We start from the raw sequence: 26,155 nt of genomic DNA, 5'->3' as shown, positions 1-26,155 counted from the left end.
ACTGCGATTTAATTATTTTCTAATTGAGAAACAATTTTTAAATAACATTTTTTATAGTGATCGTTTTTTTTATCACCACCGGAAACGCATCTAGATTGAATTTATTCGTGATTTTATTGGACGCCAGGGAGTTCGTATTTTTATAAAATAAGCAACGGACAGAAAGAACCTAACGGATTCAACTCGACGAACGTAGTGTGACAAAGAAAATGCCATTTGAAATGTAGTTAATCTAATTGTGAAAGATTGTTACTTAATAAGTAACAATTAATGTAACTAAATATTTACAAAATTGATCGTTAATAGGTAATAAAATTTTAATTAAATGAGCAGTATGTCGGAAGAAGATGAGCGTAGAAAACGTTCATTGGAAGCTGGGAGAGATTTGGTATGTTTATAAAAATCATCATTTATTTATTCTTACTTTTTTGCCAAAGACAACCTTTTTATCGTTGTATGAATATATCTTTCGTTGCTTCATAAAAAATATAATGTGTATACGAACACATACGAATAATGCGTTTAAAATAATATTATCTTTTTATAACTTTGACTTCTGCTATAAAAATTAATAATGTTTCTAATAATAATAATAGAGCCTAAACGTAAACAATATAAAATCAAGTTGACGTATTTGATCTATTTGTTTAATTGAATTATTTCAGTTGGAAAAATATAAAATAGCAAGGTCAAATAAAACACAAGGAATGCATTATGTTCAGACAGATGAACAGTCTGACGAAGAATCTTATCATAATGATAAATCAATGGACCAAAGAGGATCATTTGTAAGATTAAATTCATTTATTTGTTATTAATATTGAAGCTTTTATTTCAATCTGCTGTATATGTGTATGTGTATCTGTTCTTTTTGTATGACATTTATATGTTATAAATATCATATCATTTTTTATTACGATCTATTTTAGATGAATGAAGTTATGTCTTCGAGAGATATAACGCAAAGTAGCGTTAGTATGAGCGAAGGAGAAGCGGATAGAGATTTAGAAGGTATGGCGGGACGTGTAGCTGAATTAGAAGAACTATTGCAAGGGAAAGAAGCTATTGTCGCAGCATTGAATGCAGAAATTGATCATCTTAGAGGAGAAACGTCTTCTCCAAACTCCTCGCAAAGTCATAATAGTAGTATTCCTAGTAGAGATGTAATATGTTTGTATCATACAAAAGTAAGTCAAGTTTAAATATTAGATTTATAAAAATTTAATGTAACTAATGTGTTACTGAAAATTTTATTTATTTATCGTATTTGGATGTCTTATTTTATTAGTTACAAGAATTTGAAAAAGCAATAAATCAAAGAGATAATTTAATAGAAGATTTGACATCTTCTTTGGAACAAGCATTGTCTGCTAGAGATGCGCTCGTAGCTCAACTCAATTCTTTGAATGCAACAAGAGAGTCTAGCCCAAGAGGCACGCATAGTATAAATTTGCAAGAAAAAGTAAGTGTTCTTTTTTTTTTTTTTTTCAATTTAATTTTATTCTTTACTTTATTTTGTTTATTTTTTTAATTCTTTTTTTTTTTTTTTTTAATTATTATTGGTTAATAGTATAAAAAATATTTCCTTCATTCTAGATTGATATGTTAGAAACTACTTTAACCAATCAAAAAACTGTCATAAGTAAATTAAATACTCAATTGGCACAAATTCATAAACATGTTCAGACATTAGAAATGGAAAAGGAAACGCGAAATGCTGAGATTAGTGATTATAAAATACAAATTAATAATTTGAACGAACAAATTCGTCTTGGTGCTGCTGAAAAGAATTTGAACATTGCAGAGATGTTGGAACAACAAAAGCAGTACGAAGCACGCGTTGATAAAATAAAACAGGACATGCAACATATTTTAGAAAAATTCACAGCTGAAACCAATACAAATACTGCTAGACATCAGCAGGAAATAAAGGTTCGTTTTTATATATAAAAGTATCTTTAAAATACGTTGAATTTAATTGTATTTATCCTTTAAATAATATGTCTTCGATATACTTTTGTTTAGGATTTAGCAATAAAACATGAAACTGAATTAAAAAATATTTGTGTGAAGTATGAGGAACATTTACAGTCGTTGAAGGAAGAAAATAAATTATTAGCCGACCGTTTGAATAAAGAATTACCAGATTTAGAAAGTAGACATGCCAAAGAATTATCAGTTTTTCAAGCACAGTTGGCACATTATAAAAAAACTGTTGAGACTTTAAAACTTGAGTTAGTAAATCGTTCGGAGGCTCAAAATAGAGCTCAAGCTGAAGCTGATATGTTTAATTCGAAACTTGAAGAGCTTCAAGTACAAGCGGAGAATACACGTCGCTTGCAAGAACTGAATAATCAAAAGGAGAAAGAATTATTGAACGAACAGATTGAATTGCATAAAATTCAATTAGATGAGATTACATCGAAATATGTTGCTGCTACCACTGTATTAGAATCTAAAGAAAGTATTGAACGTTCATTGGATCAGGCATTGGTAAATGCTGCTACATTGAAACAGGAAAATGATGGATTGAAATTTCAATTGGATGATTTATCATCTAGATATTCAGCAGCTCAATCTCTTATTGAAAATAACCAAGCGCACGAGCGTACCATGAGTTCAAGAATATACGATTTGGAGAAATCATTGTCACGACTCAGTGGTATAAACGTTAGTATGCTTAGTGAATTTAATGAAACTACTTATCAAACTCTGGATGAAGTAACCATCAAATATCAATTAACGAAGCAAAGACTCGAGGAGAAGGAACAGTTGGAAAAAGTATTAATTGACAAAATACAAAATTTGGAAGATAACGGATGTAAAATGAAGAAAGAATTGGAACAAGCTAATCTTACTAATAAATCTTATGAGAAACAATTGAAGGATACAAAAAATATGTGCGACAAATTAGAATCTGAAATGATATCATTGAGAGAATCAAATTTGACGAATTACGTGCCTCCTGAAAATGTTACGAATAACGATAGTAAAAATATAAATGTCATAGATAAAAGTGAATCTATCGAGTTGCTTCAGAAATTAGCGACGTATGAAAATGAAATAAAAGAATTAAAACGAATCGTAGAACAGAAGAATACTGAAAATACAGATAACACGAAAAAACTAAGCGATCTTGCGGAACAAATGAAACATTCGGAAGATGAATGCAAACAATTAAAAAATGGTTTGGCGATAGCTTGGGCACAGTGTGCAGAAGTCGAGGAAAAATTAAATCAGACACTGGCTATACAAGACAGTACTATTGACATATCTTTACCATTATCAGAATTTTGTGCAGCCTTACCTAAACATTTTGGATATAATAAGAGTACCAACGATTTTACAAATGACACTCAAAATTCGTTTAATGAAACTAATAATCTAGATATTATTAAGGAACAAAATGATGAGAAAATAAAGTCAATGCAGGAGGAAGTGAAATATCTTACGCAAGAAAATGAGAACATGTTTAAGGAGATGGAACATTTGATAGAAAAACAATCAAATTACGATGAGATATCAAACAAATTGCATCAATATTGTGTGTTATGCGATAAATTAGAATCGGAGAAGCAATCTTTATTGGATGAAAATAGAAAATTGAAAACAGATTGGGAAGAAATAAATGTATTACATAAATCGTTAGACGACTTGCAAGTAGAAAAGAATAAGTTACAAAAGGATATAGATAATTTAATTGAACAGCACAAACATGAGATAAGTGCTATTAAAGCAGATTGTTCCAAGGAATTAAAAGCAATGCAAACGCTTTTACTTAACGTGAAAGAAGGAAATATCGGATTGAACGAATTGAAGAACGAATTAGAAATACGTCATGCTAAAGAAATGGAAGAATTAAGAACGTATTTCGAAGAGAAATGTTTGCAAATGGAAAAACAATATTCCGAGGAAGTGTTTAGCCAACAGTCGAAAAAAATGTCCGATAATGACAGTGAAATTGAAGAATTAACGGAAGATGTATATTTTGGAGGTGCAGGAGATTGTTTGAATGTTGGAAACATCTCTGGACATCACTCTAGAAGCGGTACACCTGTTGTCACTAAAGAAACAAAACATAAAATTTCTAATGAGGATTTGTCTCAGGTAGAAACAGAACATGAAACAAGTATGAAGACATTGAAACAACAATTGGATAAGAAAAATGTGGAAATACAAAATATGAAATTATATTATGAAAAATTATTAGAAGATCAAAAGGAAATACATAAAAGTCAATTGAAGAATACAAAAGTGGATGTCGGCCCTTCATTTTTAACAAAACCAATCGAACAGGTAACTTATCAATATTTTTTTATACATGATTTTTATTTTTTTTTTATTTTTTTTATTTTTTTTTCCATTGAATATTTTGATAATGTATTGTGTTGTTTTAAAGCGATGTTATGTCCATAATTGCACGGAAATGATAATTTATATATATATATATATATATTTATTTATTAATAAAAACTAATTATATAAATGTTTGTTCAATATGAAAGTCATTACATGTTGTGAAAAAAATAATTGGCTTCAAGACTTTTCCAGTCTGCAATTTGTATATATATGTGCATGCATTATTATGTATGTTTTATTCATGATTGTGTTTTTTCTTTAATTTTCATTATTAATAAGATCTATAATAATAGTAATAATAATAATAACTAAGTTAATATATTAAAACTAAAACAAAGTTTTTTGTGTAACTAACATCACGTGGCATGTTTGCGCATGCAGTGTTGTCAAACGGAGTTTGATACAAGAACACTGGAAAATGGTGAACTATCCAAGTTGCAAGCTGCCTACAATCATCAGTTAGAAGAACAGGTGGCATTAGCTAAACTTGACATTGTCAACGCTCTTCAGGAACAAATTCAGGTAGCCTCAAGCCACCTGCAAATATTTCATATCTCGTTTATACATATGTTCATTCACGTCTATAATGAAATTGTTTGGAATAATTAATTTGAACACATTTTTATATTTTATATCATTGTACAGGCACTTTTATTAGTTGAAAACGACGGAGAAGATAATTGGCCATCCGAATTAATAATATTACGAGATAAATTAACTAATAACGCTAAGCAACAAATACAAGAATTGAAAGAAAATCATGCTGTTGAGGTGCTTCGTTTAAAAGAACAATACTCTCTTAATTTAGCTCAGTTAATCGAAAATCATAAAGAAGAAATTCATAAGATTAAAGTAGGAGAGATGTCTGAAGGTGTTGAAAAGGAAATTGATATTGATAATTCTGTAGTTTCCTTGAAAATTGGAGTTAAAGAAAGGTATCATAATATCAATATTTTTACAAGATATACAACATACAAATTGTATAAAAATAATATCTTTTATTTACAATATATTTATAATTTTTTTTTTAAAACAGGGATCATTTACATAAGATGTGTTTGACTCTTAAAAATTTAATTGGAGAATTGATAAGATATTTTGCTGTTTGCGAAGAAGAAGTCAATAATACCCTCATCAATGAAGTTTTAAAAAGACAAATACCTTCATTAAATTTAGAAGAAGATATTTCGGGTACAGGAATTGATCATTCCAAAATATCTGAAGCAAAGAATGAAAATGCAACTAAAGTTCATCCAAATTCCTCAGAAGTAAAAGTTAAGAAGGTTCATTTTGCTCCACAATCTGATGAAATTATATCAATTATAAATAGTGATAATGAGACATTAAGGGGTATACTTGTTCACAATGAAGATGTAATAGAAAAATTACGGTCTGAATTAAATAACAGCTTACGTAGACTAAGAACAGAGAGTGCAGAAATATTTAATATTCCACTTTCACCTGACGAAAAATTAGATATATCTTCAAACGATATGTGGAAGAAAAATATTATCGAAGAACTGACTACAAAATTAAATCATACGGAAGGTTTATTATTGAATTACCAAGAAGAATCAGAACAATTGAAAATGAATATTATTGAGCTGCAAAGGAAATTGATTAATGCTGAAAACAAAAAGGAAATTATTACCGAAGGTTATGGCGAACACGACGAGACTAGAAATGATATTACTCTTCAAGATTTTTCACAATTACAAGAAAAAGGTATCAACCAATTTTATTTGTATTAATAGATATTAAATTGTAAATATTTTCATTGTGCGGATAGAAGTATAAAATGTATAAAATCTTTTTTAGCAAGACATGTATTGTCCAATGGTGGTGGTGAGGGTTCATATTTATTGCAATTGATAGAAGAATTGTGTACTCAAAGTGACAAATTAATGGAAGATGCAAGAAAAGAAAAAGAAGATTTACAACAACAGGTAAGTTGCTTTATGATTTTTAGGTTTGTATGATATCACTTGCATGTATTTTTATTTTATTTAGACTTTTGTTATGCTACATATAAGGAATTCATGGTGCATCATTGTATTGGTAGTCTTTTTTATAATAGTTTTTTTTTTTTATATGTTGCATCTACGAATCTTAGGATATCATTGTATTTATGAGTATAAAATATTTTTTTTAACGAGGTAAGCAACTGAAGTTGTTTGGGTGGGGAAAAAAAAAATTAGTTTTTATAATTTGGCATGCACATTTGAAATACAGTCTTTATAATAAATTCAAATGAATCTGCTTTTCAGTACTATTATGTTTCCAGGTTTGTCTGTAGTTATATTGTTCATTGGTACAACATGAAATAATCAGAGAGTTTTTTAAATTATATCAATAATCAATCAAAAAATATCTACTAGTTTTCATCTTTAAAGAATTAACATTTCATTATTAACAATATATTTTTTATGGATAGCTTTTTCGCGAATATATTTGTAGTATAATGTAAACGTGAAACAGATTGAAGAACAGTTCTTAAAAAATTGATTGGCGTTCCGTTGTCTTGCCAGCAGGTGCCTTTAGAAACTACTTCTCCTTCATACATTCACAGGGTTTGCTGTGGAAAGGTAAATTACAGAACAACTAATATTATTACAAAATTAGTAGTAAATTATTTGCATTTTATATATATATATATATATATATATATATATATATATGTGATTAATTTTCTGCAGCAATATAATTATCTCTGTTGATATTATTTCTAAAAATGTGTAATAACACATTAATTTATTATTTACGCGATATAAATACAAATTTATTAAAAAAAAATATTAATATTTAATGACAAGCTTGGATCTCTGATATGCATGCAAAATAAATTTTTTTTTATATATTTCGGTACAACGCATTGAAAGGTAACTTTTAGGACAATAAAGTTTCATTTAATTGTATTTAGATTCATATTTATTTCATCTAATATTTTTTTGAATGCATTCAATGCAGTATGTTCATAGTGCATGATATTTTTTTACTGCATGAAAATTATAAGTGAATGTATTCTGTATAATTTCCCTTTTATTAATTTTTCAAAAAATCTAGATTATATAAAATTATGGTTGGTACACTAATAATTGTTAAATGTGTTATTTTTTCTTTGTAGAGTATATATATTTTATATTTTTGTTTTTAAATTTAATAAATGTATTAAGTGTTACAGCTTGTAAAAATAGTAACACTATAATCATGCTTAGATAATAAAATTCTATGTCGATTTTTTTTTTTAATTGATTAATCTCTATTCTAATAAGACAATTATTATATCTTAAATAAATTGTATATTTATGTATAAATGTATTCAACAATATTTATAATTAATATAATCGTTTAGATCGAAGCAGCGGACAAACAATTAAGAGCAACACGTACATTCTTGGAAGAACAAGCAGCAGAACGCGAGGCTGAACGAGATGAGTCTGCCAAACAAATAAATCATTTGCAAGAGCAATTGAAAGAACGAGAACGTGAAAAAGAAAGAGATCAACGCATAACTTCTGAGGTAAAATTTCTTTAAAAATAAAATTTTCATTCCTGGTTATTAATATAAATTGAATTAACAGTTCAATATTTTTTTTATGGTGTCCAAAAAAAAAAAAATCAAATAAAAATCAGTATTGCATGCATTAATTTTTAATGTAGCACATACTTTTTTCGTGTATTTCAAATACATTAATTTATGTATTGTATTGCACAGATTTTTTAAATAATTGTCAATATAATATTTGCAATGCAAAGTTTGTAACATCTAGAGAAGTAATGATTTTAAAGATTTTACTTTATTCAAATTTTTGTTCTATTTCTTTATCGTTATGCTTCACAAGTAGTAATCAGTGATTATAATTTTTAATAATTTTTTTTATTAATAAAGATAAGTTTTTTTAATACCATCAAATTCATATATAAATATAATTCATTTCGCTATATGGTCAAATGAAAAATTACTTGATACATAATTTATATATTATAATGATTAAAATATGTCCTGATAAAAAACTGGGTTGGTAATATTTTATTAAAAAAATTATACTCTCCAGTATAATGAAGATTAATTGCTTTTTTACTACAACTAATGTCATTATTCATATTATGGTGATGAGGTTGCTTGCAATATGCATTAATACTAATTTTATTAACACCGATTTTTCTGCACTCTGGTTTTGGTTTTCTGTTTGTTGCACAATGCAGAATTCACTATCACCCGAATCGTCGACAGAAATACCTGTGCTTCAAGTAATCGACATCGCCAAAACAGTGAGTGTTAACCGTACTTATTCTAAATCAGATAATATTATGATAAAAATATAAATGCGTTTAGCTTCTATATTAATTATATTATTCTTCAATAATTAAATCTTCGAAATATATTTTTTAACGATTTAATACAAACAATTTTTTATACATGTGTTTGTAATAACGCAGTAAAAATGAGATCAAAATAATTAAAATAAAAAAATATGGTTGTTTTAAAATGATTATTTTTATAGAATTATAAGTGGTGTTGTGCTTATGTTATTTTTGTTTGCTTTATATATTGGGAAGTGCTTTTTTGCAATGTTGTAATAATTTGCTGCTATGGTTTTGTTAAAATTTAAAGTATTTGGATGATTAATAAATTAAAGCTTACGTACTATTTAGGTGGAAGCTCTCGAATCGCAGATGAGAGAAATGTCCTCTATGATGTCAGATACGGAAGCTAAAAAATCTGAGACAGAAAGTGAATTGAAAGCTGCAGTTGACAAAATTTGGGTTTTAAGAGACATTGTACATGATTTGGAGCAACAATTGCAGGGAAAGATCGAAAGAGAAGAATCATTGCAACTTCAGATTACACAATTGGAAGCAATAATTACTGCTCAGACAAAAAATCAACAGGATCTTGTACAGGAGTTAGATTCCATAAAGATGGGCGAAACTAGTAGACAAATAAATGAACATATTACTCATTTACAAGTGAGTATTAACTTTTATAAATTTGTGTCGATTAAGAAAAAAATGTTCAATTAGTATCGATATTAGATAAATAATATTTGTTTTTATAGGAAGAATTAAGGAAACATAAGTTAAGCTCTGAACACTTTGATGCTAATTCTTCTACTTTGAAACAGATGAAAGTCGAACTTCGAGATTTACAAGTTCAGTTGGACAAAAGAATTAAAAATTTGGAATCCTTACATATTTCTGATTCTACTTTAAGTATTAGTCAAAGTCAGCCAAGCGAAGATGTTTCTATCAGAGAACAAATTGATGCCACTAGATGTCCTACGCCAGATGATCCTACAGCTCCACTAATTCTACCTCTTGACGAAATACTTAAACTCAAGGAGAAAATCTTGAAACATGCCAGAGTTGAGGAAGCTGCTTTTAAAAAGATCAAGGATTTGGAGATGGAATTATCAGGGCTCAAAAATCAAAATGAGGAATTACAAGCAGAGCAAGAAATATTACAACAAACGGCATCCGAACAATTGTATCAAATGGAAGCAATGCGTGGTCGTTTAGAACAACAGAAACAAAGTGCTCCGTTTGCTCAAAGACAAGCAACGTCAAGATTAGAACTTGAATTGCACGAAGCCAACACCAAGATCCAAGCATTGGAGCAAGCTATTTCTGATAAGGAATTAGAGGTATTCAATAATATCATATCATCTTTATCACTGCGAAGTAAAAGATTATTGGAATTTTATTTATAACGATTATTTTTTAGTTAAATGATATGAAGGATCAGCTGCAGAGATCCAATCAGTTACTATTAGAGAAAGAAGCAGAAATTGCAAACGTCGTTCAATTAGAGAGTATGACGATTCAGAAACTGAAAGATCGTTTAACCGTTTTAGAAGACGAGAAAATGAATCTGCAGGTGATTTTAATATAATATCAAGATTTTTAAAAGTCAAATTCTTTTTTATCACATTTATCATATAAATATAATAATGTTTTATTTCAGTCGAAAGTTGGCATTCAAGAACAAGCTCAATTGGAGTTACCTCAATTAATAGATTCTATGTTGGCTGATAAAAATGAAGAAATAGATCATCTTAAGGAACAATTGGTTAAAAAAGAGAAACAATTAGAAATCTATTCGTCCGTAGCATTGGACGAAGCACAGCTTAGAGAATTAGCGAAACATGTTGAACCAAAAAATAGTGCTCGTACTCTAAGCGACATACTTTCTATTCATTCGGAGTGCGAAGATGTCTCTGAAGCCATTAGATGTGGTCAAAGTTTAGTACAGACTATACCTCATAATATTTCTAGTTTTAAAGTATCATCGACTTCTCCATCGTCGAAAGATGCATTGGATGCATCTGTCATTCCTTTGTTAGAAACTAACAAAATAAGTATGCAGGTACCTCCGTTAGACTTAGGCTCACATTCTCAAAGTACGTACAATCAGAATCTACATGTGTCTGTCGACGACATTGATTTACCTCATAACGAGACAGAATCAAAAATGTCTTCGCAAGACATGGTTGGAAATGCAAGTGACACAAACAAACCGTCTATCGAAACAAAACAAGCTATACGTAGTCCTGTAATAAAAGAAATTTCAGGTAACAATGTATTCTGTACGGGTAATAAAAGAATAAACAATGATAGTTCTCAGGATAGTCTCAAATCTTATCGAACGTCTGCTACTCACATTCGAGAGTTTGACAATGAAACTATGCAATTACAAGTTCAACATTTAGAAAAAGAATTACACGAGATAAAGGAAGAATTGAACAACAAGACAACGATGTTGGAGAAACGTGAAAGTGAACTATTGACTTTACGTAAGCAATTTGACGAATTGCAATTAGAGTTGAAAGAGACTTGTGAAACTCAAACACGCGATAAGAACTTTTATAAGAATCAATACGAATTGATTCAAGCGTCTGAAAACAAGATAAGAAAGGATTTATTGCAAGTGGAAAATACATTGAAGTTAAAGAAAAACGAGTTGCAGGATATGAAGGATAAAATGCAAACGAATGAAAAAATCATGATAGAATTGAATAGCGAAAATTCTAAATTAAAGGAGACCATGCAAAATAAGAACGATGAAATTATGCAAAAATATGTTATATTGGTTCAAGAGAAAGTGCGCGAATTACAAACCCTTCAAGATGTTTTATCAGAAAAGGAAATCACTATCGAAACTATTCAAACTAGAAACATTGAGATTGAAAATGAGAATAAACAATTATACGAATATAAGAAAAAATGGGATCAATGTGAACGGGAACTTATAGACTGTCAAAGTGAAATCCAAAGATTGACGGATGGATTAAACAATAGAGATCAGATTATTAGAAGATTAGAAGAAATGGCAAGGCGTAGTAGTTTTTCGGGTACATCCTCGCCATCTGATTGTAAAGATCAGGAGATACATCATCTTCAAGAATATTTGAAAGAAAAAGATAAAGTTATAAGGCAGATGAGCGATGACAGTAGAAGTTTACACAGAGCTTTAGAAACTATCCAAAGTAAAATGAAGGAATCTGGTAATGTAGTGGAGTTAAGGAAAAAACTCAAAGAGGAATATAAAATCAATGCAGAATTGAGAGATACGATTGAAAGATTGAGTAAAGAACTTGAAGTTTTAAGAGAATATTCTGCACGTAAGTTTTTTATATTATATAGCCAATAATTGTATCAATTTTGAAATAATTGATACTATATTATTTTGACCTGTTTATATATATGTATATATATTTCTTTTTTTATCTAGGTCGATCGCAGGACGATACTGACATCGAAGATATGGTACAAAGAGAACTTAATTTATCAGCTCGTTTGGATAAACAAATTATGAATGCCATTGATAGCGATCAAGAAGAAATGATATTGCAAGGAAGAGAAAGAGAATCTGTTTCACAATGCTCTTCTCCTTACAAAAAGAGAACTGATGAGAATCAATATGAAATATTGGTACGAAAATGTGGGGAACTTAAATTACGATTGAAACAGGCGGATAAGGTTAATGAAGAATTATTGAAATTAAAGGATGAGTTGGAAATTGAAAAGGAAATGCTTAAGTGTCAGGTAGCGGAGTATGAAAATCGCATCTTCCAAATAAAGTAAGAGAATAATTTACTTTTTATTAATGATATTCTTAAGAAAGAAAGAAAGAAAGAGAGAGAGATGCATTTCAATTAACAAATATTCGTTCTCCATCAGGTCAGATTTATCTCAGGAATCAAAGAAAATAATGGAACTTGACAAGGAACTTTCAGGAGAAAGAAATTTAGTACGTTCTTTAAAATTACAAATGGAAAAAAGTCAAAAATTAATGCAGTCGGCTCATGTCCAAAATAACGAACTTATCGAGGTACTTTTCTTTTAATTCGACTTTAATTTCAACTTAATTGATAATTCTTTTCACTATCTTTGACGTTTTTATTTGAAAACATTTGTAAAATGTATGAAATGAAATTTATATATTTTTCTTTTGATACAATGATATAGTGTTTGCAAGGGAAGTTAAAGTCGTCGCTCGTCATCGAAGAAAAATTAAGAAACGAGATATCCTCGATGCGCCAAGAACATAAAAATTTGGAAATACGATTGAGTTCTATGAGAGAACATATTGAGTCTCAAAAGATAGATCAATTGCCTGGTTTGATAGATCTTTTAAAAACCGAGCAAATGAAGTACATAGCGTTGGTCGAGGAGTATGAAAAGGAACAGAGAAATAACTCAGAACTACGAGATATTTTGAAGAAAATCGAAACGGAAAGAAATCGTTATGAAAAACAATTGGAAGTAGTTGTCGAAGAGAAAGAGAGTTTAGTGAGTAATTTGGTATTAGTCGAAGGTATTAAAGAACAACTGGAAACCGATCTTAGAAGAATCAAAGAAGAATTAAAGGCAAAAGAAGATGAATGCGAATGGTTACAAAAAAGGATTAAAACGATGTCCGATGCAGAAGCAAAAAGACAAGATAAAAGAGCTAGCGAACATTACGAGCTTAAAGGATTAAGAAGAGGACTTGAAAATGCGAAAGAAGTTATAATAGATTTGGAAGCTGATATGAAACAATCGAAACAAGAATTAAAGGAATCTGGAGAACGCGAATCAAAATTGCAACAAAAGTTGGACAGTTTTAAAATAAAGGAAGCCGAATTAATAGAAAAATTGAGTTTATCCAAAGAAGAAGAAAGGAAACAAAGAGAGCTGGCATTTGAATTGCAACAAAAGTTAAAAACTTATGTTAAGAAAATGGTAGATCTTACGAAAGAATTAGATAATAGATCTACCAAGGAAAATAACGATCCTGCTAAATATATGAACAGGATTAAGGTAAAAGTTTCTTTCAATAGTAAATGTTTTATAAATCCATTGTCACATTTTTGTTAACGTTGGTTACTTCAATCTTTCTTTTTCTTTTTTTTCTTCTTCTTTTTCTATTCTTTTTTTTTTCATTTTTCCTTTTCATTCCACAGGAATTAACGGATGCAAATGAAAAATATTCCACCGAGAAAGACACACTTCATTTTAAATTGGTCAAAGTTAAACACGATAAGGACCAACTCAAACAGCAAATAAAAGAGCTCCAAACACAATTGCAACAAAATAAACATTTTCCGTCTGCGAATGCAGGTCAATTGGAGAACGTTGATAAAGTAGATATTATTATATATTCGTATTTTCACATGCTTCCTCTTTCATACAATGATTTATATTTATGTGATATGTTATATACAGGCGGAACATATTTACGGTAAATATCTTAGAGCCAATAGCAAGTGGAAATCGTTGATATATCAAAAACGTTATTTGCTTTGCGTTATTGGAAGTTATGAAATCTCCGAAGAAAATACATTTGCCATACTTGCTCAATTAACACGGAAGGAACGATTATATATTAAAAGGGATCATCAACGTAAAAGGGCCATCTTTCGTTTTAAAAGTGCTGTTCTTGTAATCATTAGTATACATCGAATGAAGTGGCTAATTGTACGATGGCGTACGGGTAGACGTATAGGTGCTAACATGCTCTTAGGAAATCAAAATCAATCATTTGTCCCTCCTATTCGATTTCCAACTTTAAATCATTCACCACCGATAAGAGAGAAATCAATATTCGAGTATGTATCGTTATTATTAATTAATATTCTATGATTTTTCGTATGAAACTTTCATTGTTTCTTTCTTGAAAATTTTTTTGATACTTTTTTTGATTTTTTTTTTTTTTTTAATTTTTTTTCTCTCTTTTTTTTTTTGATTCTTGACTTTTTTGTTTTTATACTTTGTTTTGATTTTTTTCTTTTATTTTTATTTTTTTATTTTTTTATTTTTTTTTTTTAGGAAAGACCCTGGTAGCGGTTTTGACCTTGAACAATATTATCAACGATTAAAAAACATTCAGCAAACACTTGGATTAGCCGTGGTTGAGCCGGGAGCTGTCGATGATATATCATCCGAATAGTATTATATATTTTTAGTGTGTATTAGAGGATCAACTGGTACACTGTGTTTTTTATATAAAAGCACATACACGATATAGAGTTCGTGACTGTGATTTGAAATTTAGTGCATCATCATCATCATCTTGAAAATGTCGCGCTACAAATTGATTAGGATTATAATAAGATTGCTATTTTTTACTAGATAGCGTGAATTATCTTATATACGCGTCCGACATGTGTACATTTTGTTGTTTCATTAGATAATACCTTGTTACATCGCAATCGAATCGTTTTTGATAAGAACATCAAGTAAATATTTCTTTTCATTTTTAAACGAGCGATATATTGAAAGAGACTGTATATAAATTTTAACGTGAACGAACATAATACTTAGACGTATTGTTTTAGAAACGGATTAACATATTTTACTTCGCAGAAGAAAGAAAGAAAGAAAGAAAGCTAGAAAGTTGTAGTCGTTTTTTTTTGTTTTGTTTTTTTTTTTCTGGAGAATTTTTACATCTCTCTAACTCTTCTTGTGCTCATCTCTAATCGTGTCATTTTACCAAAGCTATATAATTTGTAGGATAATATTTGTTTGTAGTTTTACATACCACAAGTCTCCTGAAAGTGCAAACTTGTGCCTTGTATATTATAATACACGATTGCTATTTATTTATGAACTCTCTCTCCCTACGAAGTTTTTTATATTGTGAATAAAATGTATAACAAGTGAATTTTATATAGAACTATTAATGAAAGATACACAATACTACCTTTTTATATATATATATATATATATATATATATATATATATATATATATATATATATATATTATATTTCGATAGAGATTTTTGCGTCTTGCAAAGTTTCATCTTGATAAAAAACTTAACCATGTTGCAAATAATTCTTATTTTTGCTAATAAACAATACTGCGCCATATTTGGTTTTTTTCTCTGAATAATATTTTTTTTCCCCTTATAAAGAGAAAATTACTAAGAAATATAAATATTACTTTTCGTTTTAATATCAATAATTTTCTTTCTTTTTTTTTTTTTTTGCTTTTTTCTCAAATGCCTATAAAAAGTGTAATATATATGTATATTATATATATCACCAAATTGCTATAGAAAATTGATGAATTTTTAATACCAGATTTTTTATATTCAGTTTCAGAAATGTGTGTATGCACGTATATTAATTTTTTCAAGATGTTTCACATGCACGTACACATTAATACAAACGCGCGCGCGCACACATACACACAAATAAGCACGTGTCGCAAAGATTTATTACAGGAATGTTCTGGTCCACCGAAGTATAACAAATCATTATCTTGTGTCCTTAATGTAAAGTATGGTAAATTTATATAACAATATTTACTCTCAAGTTTCGATACGTACTACAGGTGCTTTTACAAATGCAAATACCTTTACAAATGAAACAATGTATCATCAACAATTTATTATTATCTACTAATTGTAGGTATATATTACGTGTATGTATATATATATATATATATATATATATATATATATAATACTATACTTAAAGTAATAAACAATTACACATTCTCTTTAAATAATTCAATAATTACACATAAAATTATGTACTTTCCGGTATAGAGTTATAATAGAATCTTGTTAGAGATATTCATTTACATATATACAATAGGACGTGATAAAATATATATGCTAATGACCTATATGATCACGTTAATTATCTTTAATATCTAATTCTACAGTGTCAAGATTTATATGTAGAGTATGTGTGTATATATATATATATATATCTATATATATATATTTATATGTATATGTATATATGTATATATTCTAAGCATTTAAGGCTTTTCTTTGTTTGTAATATGTTCTCGTGTGTTGTGTTCAATCTATTTAGAACGATATCTTATATCAACGTTCCTTTTTTTATTTTACATTCTATGTGCTTGGACATTGCATGATCTTACGAACAAATGATTGTGTAGGTTTTTCTCTTTTTCCATTTTTTTTTCTCCTTTTTCGTTTCCAATGAAAATTATTATATCTTGCAATGCAATAATAATATGTGTGTAAGTCTTATTAGAATATCATCTAATACTTTCTTTTCGATATTAATATATAACGTTATATTAAAAATTAAATTATCTACAGTCATTGTCTTGATTGCTCTTTTTAAATATTTCATATAGATTATTTACAGGTATATAAAAACTTATCAAGGAATGTTTAAAAAATAAAAAATTGCAAAATTAAAAAGGAAGAACTGTATAAAATATATATAAAAAAAAAAAGTTGGAACGTGAAGAATTATTAGTATAAATAAAATGACATCCTAACATAAATCAATTACATTATAATTAGATGAAACTTAACAATTAATGGTCTTTCATCGATTATATATCTACCTTTTAATTAAAACTATACGTGTTTCCTGGCCGAGCAAGCATCTTTAAAATTAGTTGCATTGAAAGGTACAAAATAATCATCGTGTAAGTGTCTTATAATCGTTTCGATCGGACAGAGTTTCGAATCTTTTTTTGTTTTGTTGGTGTCATCGTGTTCGACGTACGTGGCGCTATAAAAATTGGCATTTCTACAAAATGGTATCTTTTGCGTAAAATCTTTACCGTTAATCAATACGCGAAAGTAAAAATCACTGGCAACGTGATCTTCATTTTTAGAGTTAATCTTATATACTTCGATAATAAAACGGGAAGCATAATGCGGTATGGTTACTTTATCGGAGACTATACCTAATGCTGTGGCAAGATATTCTAATGTTTTATCGTGACCAGAGTATAAAACTATTTTTGGTTTGGCTTCAGATATAATACGAAGCATATAAGTTACTATACTACGTAGCAGTCCATATGCCCTAAGTAAACCATATTTTTTTCTACTATTACTCTTAGCAAGTTGTTTAGCTTCCCATTCGGTATACGTGAAAAGACCGGTTACGTGTTCGGTTTTAACGCAAATTCGTTGCGTTTCAAAATCTACACATGGTAGAGAGGCACCGTGACACACGTACGTTAATATAGCGTCTCTTAAAGTATTTGGATCAACGGATTGAGCTTGTTCTGGAATTTCGAAAACCGCGCTAGATGCCTGTCTTATCAGATCGGTCACTGCAGGATGAGATTTCAAATAATCTGACATTTCCTAGAAATACAAAACATCTATGATATGATATATCATTGTTATTTATACGTGCTAAATCTAACAATAATATGATACAACAATTATTCTATGAAAAATAAAACAAACGAATTACCTTCAAGTGTTGTTTAAAAAATCGTTCAGCAGCCGGACAGACACAATCGACGTTACAAAATGCGTAACTTTGACTTTCCTGTAACGTTATCTTAGCAAGATTTTGAAAGGTATCATTTTCTAATAGCGCATACAACAATGCAACGGCACTCTGTACCGTTCTTCTATATCTGGTACTGTAAACGACAACATCCTTGCTAGATATAGTACCGTTTCCTAAATTAAGCTTATGGTAATACGCATTTCTCAATATGATTCCGGTTTTTAACAATTGTCCAATACCGAGCGTCGTAAGTTGTCCGATCTTACAGTCCTTGGAATTACTCGGTAACATTGGGAATCCATGGAATGGTCCTAAAAATTGTGCCCATGCCGTTCTGGAATAACTCGAGACGTTTTGTAGAAAAGCTAGATAATTCGAATAAACGTTTTCTAATTCCGGAAGTGTACTAAAGTCGCCGGCGCAATTAACTGCGCTTATATTTCTTATGTGAGCCAAGGGTCCTCGATCTCCATGACGAATAAACATCACTATACCGCCCAATGTCAAACTTCCATCAATTTTTCCTGGTTATCAGAAAAGAGATAGAGATAGACAGATAGAGAAAGAGAGAGAGAGAGAGAGAGAGAGAGAGAGACGATAATTATGTATACATATATATATATAATATATAAGCATATATTACATATGTGTACATATAACCTACCATTTTTTCTTAGTTTATTTATTAAATATTTAATTAATTATCAAGATAATGAATTATTCAATTACCTTCGACTTCTGTTTTAATGTCATTCGGGGAATTACAAAATCGAAATATCTTCTTTGTTTTAACATCCGATTTCAAATTACGCGGGTATTCCTTTATCAACAAATCACCGTTCAATGTTCTAGCTTGCATCGAACTTTTCTCATCGACTCCAATATATTTGTACATTCCTGTTGAAATATCAAACGAAAGATTCTTATCATTTCTTCTCTTTGACTTTTTTCTTTTCTTTTTTTTCTTTTTTAATTTCTCTTCGTTATTCCTTTTTTGTTATGATTAATCGATCATTGAAAAACAATCATTATTTTTTATGTTTATTTTTCTTACAATCAAAGATCCCTTTTTGAAACTTTCGAATTCGACGACAAGTACTACGTTGATTTTTTAGATATTAAAATAAAACTGTACTATCATACTATGAAAGCAATAACAATTGAAATTTTATTCACATGTATACGATAATATTTAAAATAATAATGAATCGATATATATATATATAAACGGATAATTCTCCGAATAAATGTTGATAATAAGTTCGATTATTTAAACAGTACATTGACTCTCGCAAGCTCACCGATATCTCGAATTCAACGAGGATCGAACTACGTTAATTTTTGTGCGCATCAAAATAATACATAATACAAGATATTTATCGATTAAACAATAATCATCTTATTCTTTTTCGTAATAAATAAATAATCGTAAGTATCATTAATTTTCTATAACATTTTTACGTTATTTATCAATTGAAATCACTTTAAATATTCGTGTATATGTACGTAGTTAATAAACTTTGATCTTCTTCATCCGGAATCTCTCGTCTTTGAACAACGAATTTGAGAAGGTAGAAATCGTAAGTATAGAAAAAATGATTTCATAATAATAACGTAATTTGATTAACGCGTCGTGTATTGTATCTATATCCATACATATATATATATATATATATATGAATTTCTATTGATTGAAAAAGTAAATGAAAAACAAACGCGTAAGATTCTGTGACATTTCTTTTTTGAGGTTAAATAGGGAATCTCGTACTTGAGAAAATGTTAAGAACCACTGACCTGCATACATACGTATGTAGTACATACATATGTATATATTTTCTTAGCGTTTCTTGGGAACATGGCTAATAATAATAAAATCGACGTATTATATAAAAGGACTTAAGGTCAGTCAATATCAATGATATTTCGTATAATTCTTTTTTTATCTTCTATTATTTAAAGGTTATCTTTCGAACAAAAGAGTAATTGTAATTGTATAAATTGAAAAAACGTAGAATTATTATTGATTGATTGTTACGTTTGTAGGATCAAAAAAAATGTGTTAATTTTTGTGCGAGCAACGACCGAGCGAAGCAACGAGCAGTGAAATCGATCGAAATACGGATTTCGAGTAACAGCGAGAGAGAGAGAGGGGGGGGGACAAAGACAGAGAGAGAGAGAGAGAGAGAGAGAGAGAAACAGAGAGGGAGAATATAGGTATAAAAGAAATATTATTATTATCATCACCATTATACTCGGTTAGGAACGTTTATATATAGAAAACATGTGCACGTATACACATACGTACGTAAGAAGGATCGTATTCGATGGAATGACGTAGGTAAATACAGTCGAAAAAGTCAGTTAATGTTTTCGTCGTAGTTCCTACGTAAACAGTCGATTCGTAACCTACATTCTATCTCGGACCGTGATAAGAGTCTGACGTAACAAGTGTTCAGAAATTAGCCCCTTTTTAAAAGGTACATTCGCGTTTTCTAGGCGAAGGAGGAAGGGTGAAGAGAAAGAGGAAGAGAAAGAAAAGTGGGAGGTTGGAGTAGTGGAGGTAATAGAAGGAGCAAAAGAAGAAGTAGTAAAAGTAGAAGTAGAAGTAGCGAAGGAGGAAGAAGTAGTAGAAGAGCATAGATAAGGATGCTCGAAGAAAGACAAAGAAAAAAAGATGTACGTAGAAAGATAGATAGAAAGGAAGTGGATTTACCTGCGACCAGCAGGAAGATCCAAACGCTGAGAATCACGTAGCAGTAGAATGCACGATGTTGGTAAGAGATACGGACCATTTCCGCCAGCATTTTAGGATCGAGTTGGTTCGAGGAGCGTCGTGAGATGACGATGACGACGAAGAGGACGAAGGAGGATAGGCGTTACGACGATGATAACGGTAACGACGACAATGACGATAAAGACGATGACAATAAGTTAGGAGATTGTTGGTGTTGGTGGTCGGTCGATCAGTTTGGATCTGGATCCGGTTGATCGAGTTTACGGATCTAAACCGCATCCTCGTTGTTCAGGCCTCGTTCGAGCGTCCTTTCGACGACATAGCAGCATCAGTAGCATCAGCAGGAGAAACGGTAACAGTAGCAGTAACAGTAGTAGTAGCAATGGCAACGATAACAGCAGCAACAGCAACAGCGATAGCAGGAATAAGAGTAGTAACGGTAGTAGTAACAATAGCAGTAGCACAACTTCCTTTCATAAGTCGAACGAAGCTCTCGTCGCTTACGATGATCGCCAACTAGACGTTCCTCGTCGTCGCGACGCCGAAACGCGTCGCGACCACCCACGGGAATCGACTTTTTGCGTTTCCGAGAGGCGCATAGCCGCTCCTCCTGTCGACGCTAATCAAGGTTAGGTCGAGTAGTAGTAGGTACGCGCAAGCGCTCATTTCTCCTCTTAGCTTGAGCTTGCGCGAGCTTAAGCCGACCGGGAACAGGCTCACCTGAAATCCCTCTACTAACGTTTATTCTTATCGAAGACAGCGCCGTGCTTTCGCGCGACTACGTACATATATGTATAGATATATACACGGACACATTTTCCAGTCCCTACCTCCTACGATTTTAACCACAAATGGTCCCGTTTATCCGTTAGTAACATTGCAAACTAATATGTCATCTCTTGTATATCTCGTTTTATGCGTAGCAGATTATCAGGCCAGATACTTTCAACCACCCATCTCGAAGAGATGATCAATGGTAAATTAGTTACTTGTTGGGGCATGACATGTTATTCGTCTGTGAATTTCATCGCGTCAAGATACATTGGATATAATGCGTAATTTAGTACATTATCGTGTCATCGTTACGTAGTGATAAATTTTCATTCTAGTTTAAATTATCGTGGATTGACGATAATTGGAAAGTTTGTTTTTCGGATAAAAGTGTTATCTTTTTCAAAGGAGAAGCTAAAGTTATATCTATCTATCCATCTATCTATCTATATATATATATATAAAATATAATATACAAAAGTATATTATTCTTTTTATGAGTTAGTCAAAAAAAAGAAAAATAAAACCTAATAAAAGAAATCTGTAATCCGTAATATTTTTTCCATATCGCGAAGTAAGCTTTAAGATCTATGAAGATGCAAATTTGAAAACGAATTGTATCGCAAAATGCTTTCATAGAAGCGCTCTTTGTTTTTTCTTTCTTTCATTTAACTTCTCAATTGAACTTTTGATCTAACAAATTTCTTCTCTTATCTTTTACTTTTTCAGGATTCTAGAAACACCTACAAACATCGTAACTACTTCAATAATCGTGAGATCCCTTGCAGTGCATACCATAAATAGTATACTGTATCATTATATATACATACATATATACATACGTGTATGTACATAACCAAAGGAACACAGAATGCGAGGGCGTTAGATTAGTAATCACAGTGAAGCGTTGCCGGTAGACGCGCACGATTACTAGTACGACTCGACTTCGTGGTTGAGTCTCGGTCTCGACGAGTAACTCGCATTAACTGCTCTGATACGAGATCCCGAGACTAACCACCAACTACGAACAATCTAGCCATCAACCTTAAACGGAATATATTTACGCTTGGTATGTAGCTACGTAACGCGTGCGACTAAATTTCAGCTAGATCTCAACGAATTACGTCAGCGTCCGTCCGCTCTAACTATCATTTTTGTTTAGCCCTTAAAAAAAGAAAAACTACCAATTTAGAACGTTAACGAGAATTACATGTTTCTTGAGCTTATTAATTCAAACGTTAAATATCTGGTTTGTTGAAATAAAACTTGGAAATGAAACGTTTATCTTAATGGTAATATTATTTTTAGAATTGTTTTATTTAAAACGTGCTATATTATGTTTGTTTGTTTGTTTGTTTATTTGTTTGTTTGTTACTGCACATCGTAGTCATTGATAATAATAGCAATAATACGTCGATTTTTAGATACGACAATTATAATTACTATAGAAGTATTAGAATGGCTCTCGTGTTGCACATTCTAGATCTAGATGCAACTTTCACTGAAATGATTTTTTTTCCTCTTTTTTTCTTTTTCTTTTTTTTCTTCCATTTTTTTCAACTTTGTCAAGGATTCGATATTATCTTATACGATTACTTAGAAATATGTTAGCAAATAACGAACGTTGTCGAAGGAGAACGTATTTTTTAAAGTTTTACACGTTTTACTTTATAATTTTCAGAGGTAATCGATCAAGGATAAAAAAAATTATTGCGATTAGTAAGATTACAATATAATTACAATTACTTTTTGCTCTTATCTTCTTCCACTTGTTCTCTATTTCTTTTTCTTTTTTCTTTTAGAAACGTAATTAAACGATGATGCATCCATCTTTTAACCATTATTGCATCAAGAGTTATCAGAGGGTAGAGTCTTTGAGCTACATTTTCAAGGATTTCTACGTTGTCAAGAGCCCGCACTTTGCCTTACTCTCGTTATCATTATCATCACGATGAACATACATCAACGAGTTTGATCTCACGGCCTTGACAAAATTATTGTCGTTATGATTGAACTAATATTTTGAAACGTCATAATCAGGTATAATTATTTTAGATTTTCTTCAAACGATTATGAATAAATGTATTAATTTTATGAAAGGACGAAATGAATGAAGGAAATAGTTTGGATTTCTTGATTCCGTCTGTGTAAAGTTCAAATCGGAGATTGAGTAAAGAACTGAGTATAATTTCGAAAGCTTTACAAAAGTATTAGTTACTAGTTATTTCTCGAAATGGAGTTTCGTATCGAAAAGAGGAGAAAGTCTTTTGATAAAGCATTTGCTCGTTTGATCGGCAAAGAATCGAAAGGGGTTGTATTGCTCGTTGGCCTGTTAAACTTTCATCTCTTTTTATCCCTATCTCTTTTTATATCTTTCTCTCTCTCTCTCTCTCTCTTTCTTTTCAGATGAGATTTACCGACGATCTACCACGAAGGTCTCAGCCAAGGTTTATTGAATAATAAGGCTAAGATTACAGTTCTAGCCAGTGTATCTCGATCTCCAACCAAACATCACGACTCTCTCTCTCTCTCTCTCTGTCTCTCTCTTTTTTTCTTTCTCTCTCTTTCTCTCTCTCTCTCTCTTTCCTCTCTTTGACCCGAATTTGTCGAAGCTTTAGATAAAAATAAATTGGAACGCAAGTACGCTCGTTTTCAATTTGCTTTTGAGAGCGCAAGTGAATTATGTTTAACCGCGAAATTGATTCATTCGTGGTCATGTAATTTCTCTCTTTAACGAGAATTTCAACTTGTTATCGTCGTTTCATTCGAAAAGTAAGAATGATGGCAAGTCTGAATTAGAATGGTAGGATAACTTAGAACGATGGTAACGCGTTATCGATAATAATAAAAAGATCTTTCAGCCAAGTCGAATTTTTTTGCAGGATATAAAAAAAAGAAGGAAAGGATCTTATATATACGAATAGACTTTGTCTCAAAAGGATCATCCATCGAGATATACTGGAGGGACCTTTTTTTTTTTTTCTTTTCTTTTCTTTTTTTTTGTCCAGTTAAGAAAGAGAACATAAAATTTTTACCTTTGGAACTCTTCCATTATACCTACTGTGAGCATGTTGTATAGATCTTCTACATGGTCCATGATCATGTGTATTCTGTTTTCACGAATTTTCCTGATCTATCTTCCAAGAATTTTACTTAAAGAACGTATACCTGCTCAGGTAGAGAAAAAAGAAAACTGTTTCGTTTTCGTTTTCGTTTTCATTTTCGTTTTCGTTTTCGTTTCTTTTCAAAATCGTTCTATATTTTTCTTTCCATACCGATAATAAAACGTAATAATTATCGATTATGAGAGTTTTAACGTTTGTAATAAATTTTCTTCTATTGAATCGTAAAAAATTGTATTGTTTTATATATCTAAATAATCAGTAAAATGCAATAGAGATTCTGTTGCAATAGAGATTCAACTTTATTGTATTATATTTTTGGATTAGCTAATATGATCATATTTTAATATAATATTTTGTATATATATGTATATATAAATCATATTATTGATATTATTTACAATTGTAACTATTATATTTTAATAATTATTTAACAAATCTTTATCATAATTAATAATGTAGTAGATAGTGACAAATTTATTGACAAAAAGCTTATAAATTTCTTTTACTGAAAAATAACGATATTGTTTATTTAGAATATAAAATTAAAAAAACGTGAATATTATTGACTGTCTAGTCCAATTGATGCATCGAACGACTTTTGATCGTTTTATTTATTTTATAATACATCTATGAACTTATTCATGCATATTATTAATTTTGTCCTTCGTAATTTCTTAATAAGGATCTTGTTACACGTTTTGAAACGAGTGAGAGGAGTTGTCTACCTTCAAACAGGATACAATTTTTCAATGGCGAAACTTTTACTTTTACGTATGATTCAATCATTTTCTTTTGCCCTGTAAACATACTTTTTTTTTCTTCTCTTTTTATTAAAATTATTTTTCTTTTATTATTGATTAATTATATGATAATACTCGAATAAGGATGTATATATTCAATATATATTTAAAGATATACTTTCTCATATCAATGGAGACTCATGAAAGCTAGGAAGGAAGTATCAAACTGTATAAACGTAGCAGTATTCATTGCATCCGTTCGACGTATTAGTATAATATGTAGAAGCATTACAATTTACCCAATCGATTCTTGCCAACCATTTGTATATTGGATAAATTATCTAATTCCTTTTTTTTTCTTCTTTAGTAGTACTACATTATAATACTAGGATGTTTTATATATATATATATATATATATATATATATATATATAATAAAAATTACTTATATACTTCTTTATATAATGATTTATTCATAAAAAAATAATCCTTCACAAACAAGCTTATATGTATTATTATAAAGTAGTACTAATAAAAAATAATATCTATCTTTTTTGTGTTTCATCAATACATATTCAATTATAATGATATTTTCGTGAATAACTTCATTTTTTATACGATATTATCACATACATACATACGTATACACACACATATATATATATAATAAAAATGAATATTTTTTCGTAAACATTA

General features: G+C 29.9%; 3 protein-coding genes across 10 annotated transcripts in view; 2 read left to right on the top strand and 1 right to left on the bottom strand.

Annotated features, from left to right (window-relative positions):
* Window positions 1-7: 7 nt before the first annotated feature.
* On the top strand, window positions 8-15,505 carry LOC127065069 (A-kinase anchor protein 9-like). Of its 7 annotated transcripts, none has more exons than XM_050996933.1 (23): window positions 8-388; window positions 666-788; window positions 930-1,187; window positions 1,289-1,462; window positions 1,597-1,932; window positions 2,026-4,296; window positions 4,741-4,881; window positions 5,005-5,294; window positions 5,396-6,084; window positions 6,178-6,305; window positions 6,891-6,944; window positions 7,712-7,879; window positions 8,566-8,631; window positions 9,016-9,330; window positions 9,420-10,004; window positions 10,085-10,237; window positions 10,325-11,981; window positions 12,092-12,440; window positions 12,541-12,691; window positions 12,829-13,662; window positions 13,806-13,985; window positions 14,068-14,450; window positions 14,671-15,505. In XM_050996933.1, the coding sequence occupies exons 1-23, from the start codon at window positions 326-328 to the stop codon at window positions 14,789-14,791; spliced, it is 9,489 nt and encodes a 3,162-aa protein (XP_050852890.1). In that variant the 5' UTR covers window positions 8-325; the 3' UTR covers window positions 14,792-15,505. The 7 variants fall into 7 exon arrangements, with proteins under 7 accessions (XP_050852890.1, XP_050852889.1, XP_050852894.1 ...); XM_050996932.1 differs by having other exon boundaries at window positions 6,888-6,944; XM_050996937.1 differs by lacking the exon at window positions 4,741-4,881 and having other exon boundaries at window positions 6,888-6,944.
* LOC127065078 (2-phosphoxylose phosphatase 1) lies at window positions 15,088-22,567 on the bottom strand. 2 transcript variants are annotated; one of them, XM_050996967.1, is made up of 4 exons: window positions 22,437-22,567; window positions 18,819-18,986; window positions 18,048-18,613; window positions 15,088-17,935 (listed from the first exon to the last, which is right to left on the bottom strand). In XM_050996967.1, exons 2-4 carry the CDS (start codon window positions 18,982-18,984, stop codon window positions 17,192-17,194), a joined length of 1,476 nt encoding a protein of 491 aa, XP_050852924.1. In that variant the 5' UTR covers window positions 18,985-18,986; window positions 22,437-22,567; the 3' UTR covers window positions 15,088-17,191. The 2 variants fall into 2 exon arrangements, with proteins under 2 accessions (XP_050852924.1, XP_050852923.1); XM_050996966.1 differs by lacking the exon at window positions 22,437-22,567 and adding an exon at window positions 20,803-20,945.
* Window positions 21,662-26,155, top strand: part of LOC127065071 (patched domain-containing protein 3) — a 52,187-nt gene continuing 47,693 nt past the window's right edge. The window contains exons 1-3 of the mRNA XM_050996946.1: window positions 21,662-21,799; window positions 22,324-22,663; window positions 23,397-23,634. The gene's annotated coding sequence lies outside the window, so the exon portion shown is untranslated. The remainder of the gene's footprint in view (window positions 21,800-22,323; window positions 22,664-23,396; window positions 23,635-26,155) is intronic.

This window comes from Vespula vulgaris, chromosome 7, assembly GCF_905475345.1.
Source record: "Vespula vulgaris chromosome 7, iyVesVulg1.1, whole genome shotgun sequence".
Lineage (NCBI taxonomy): Eukaryota > Metazoa > Arthropoda > Insecta > Hymenoptera > Vespidae > Vespula > Vespula vulgaris.
This window is presented reverse-complemented; position numbering and strand designations above follow the sequence as displayed.

Bases quoted from the DNA above. Each gene is read 5' to 3' on its own strand.
- LOC127065078 (XM_050996966.1), bottom strand. From the start codon at position 20,893: ATGCTGGCGGAAATGGTCCGTATCTCTTACCAACATCGTGCATTCTAC. The intron at 18,987-20,802 runs GTAAATCCACTT...ATATTTCAACAG, and splicing joins GATCTTCCTGCTGGTCGCAG to GAATGTACAAATATATTGGA. The intron at 17,936-18,047 runs GTAATTCGTTTG...TTGTATTTCTAG, and splicing joins TTTTTAAACAACACTTGAAG to GAAATGTCAGATTATTTGAA.
- LOC127065069 (XM_050996932.1), top strand. From the start codon at position 326: ATGAGCAGTATGTCGGAAGAAGATGAGCGTAGAAAACGTTCATTGGAA. The intron at 1,933-2,025 runs GTTCGTTTTTAT...ACTTTTGTTTAG, and splicing joins GACATCAGCAGGAAATAAAG to GATTTAGCAATAAAACATGA. The intron at 5,295-5,395 runs GTATCATAATAT...TTTTTAAAACAG, and splicing joins AAAATTGGAGTTAAAGAAAG to GGATCATTTACATAAGATGT.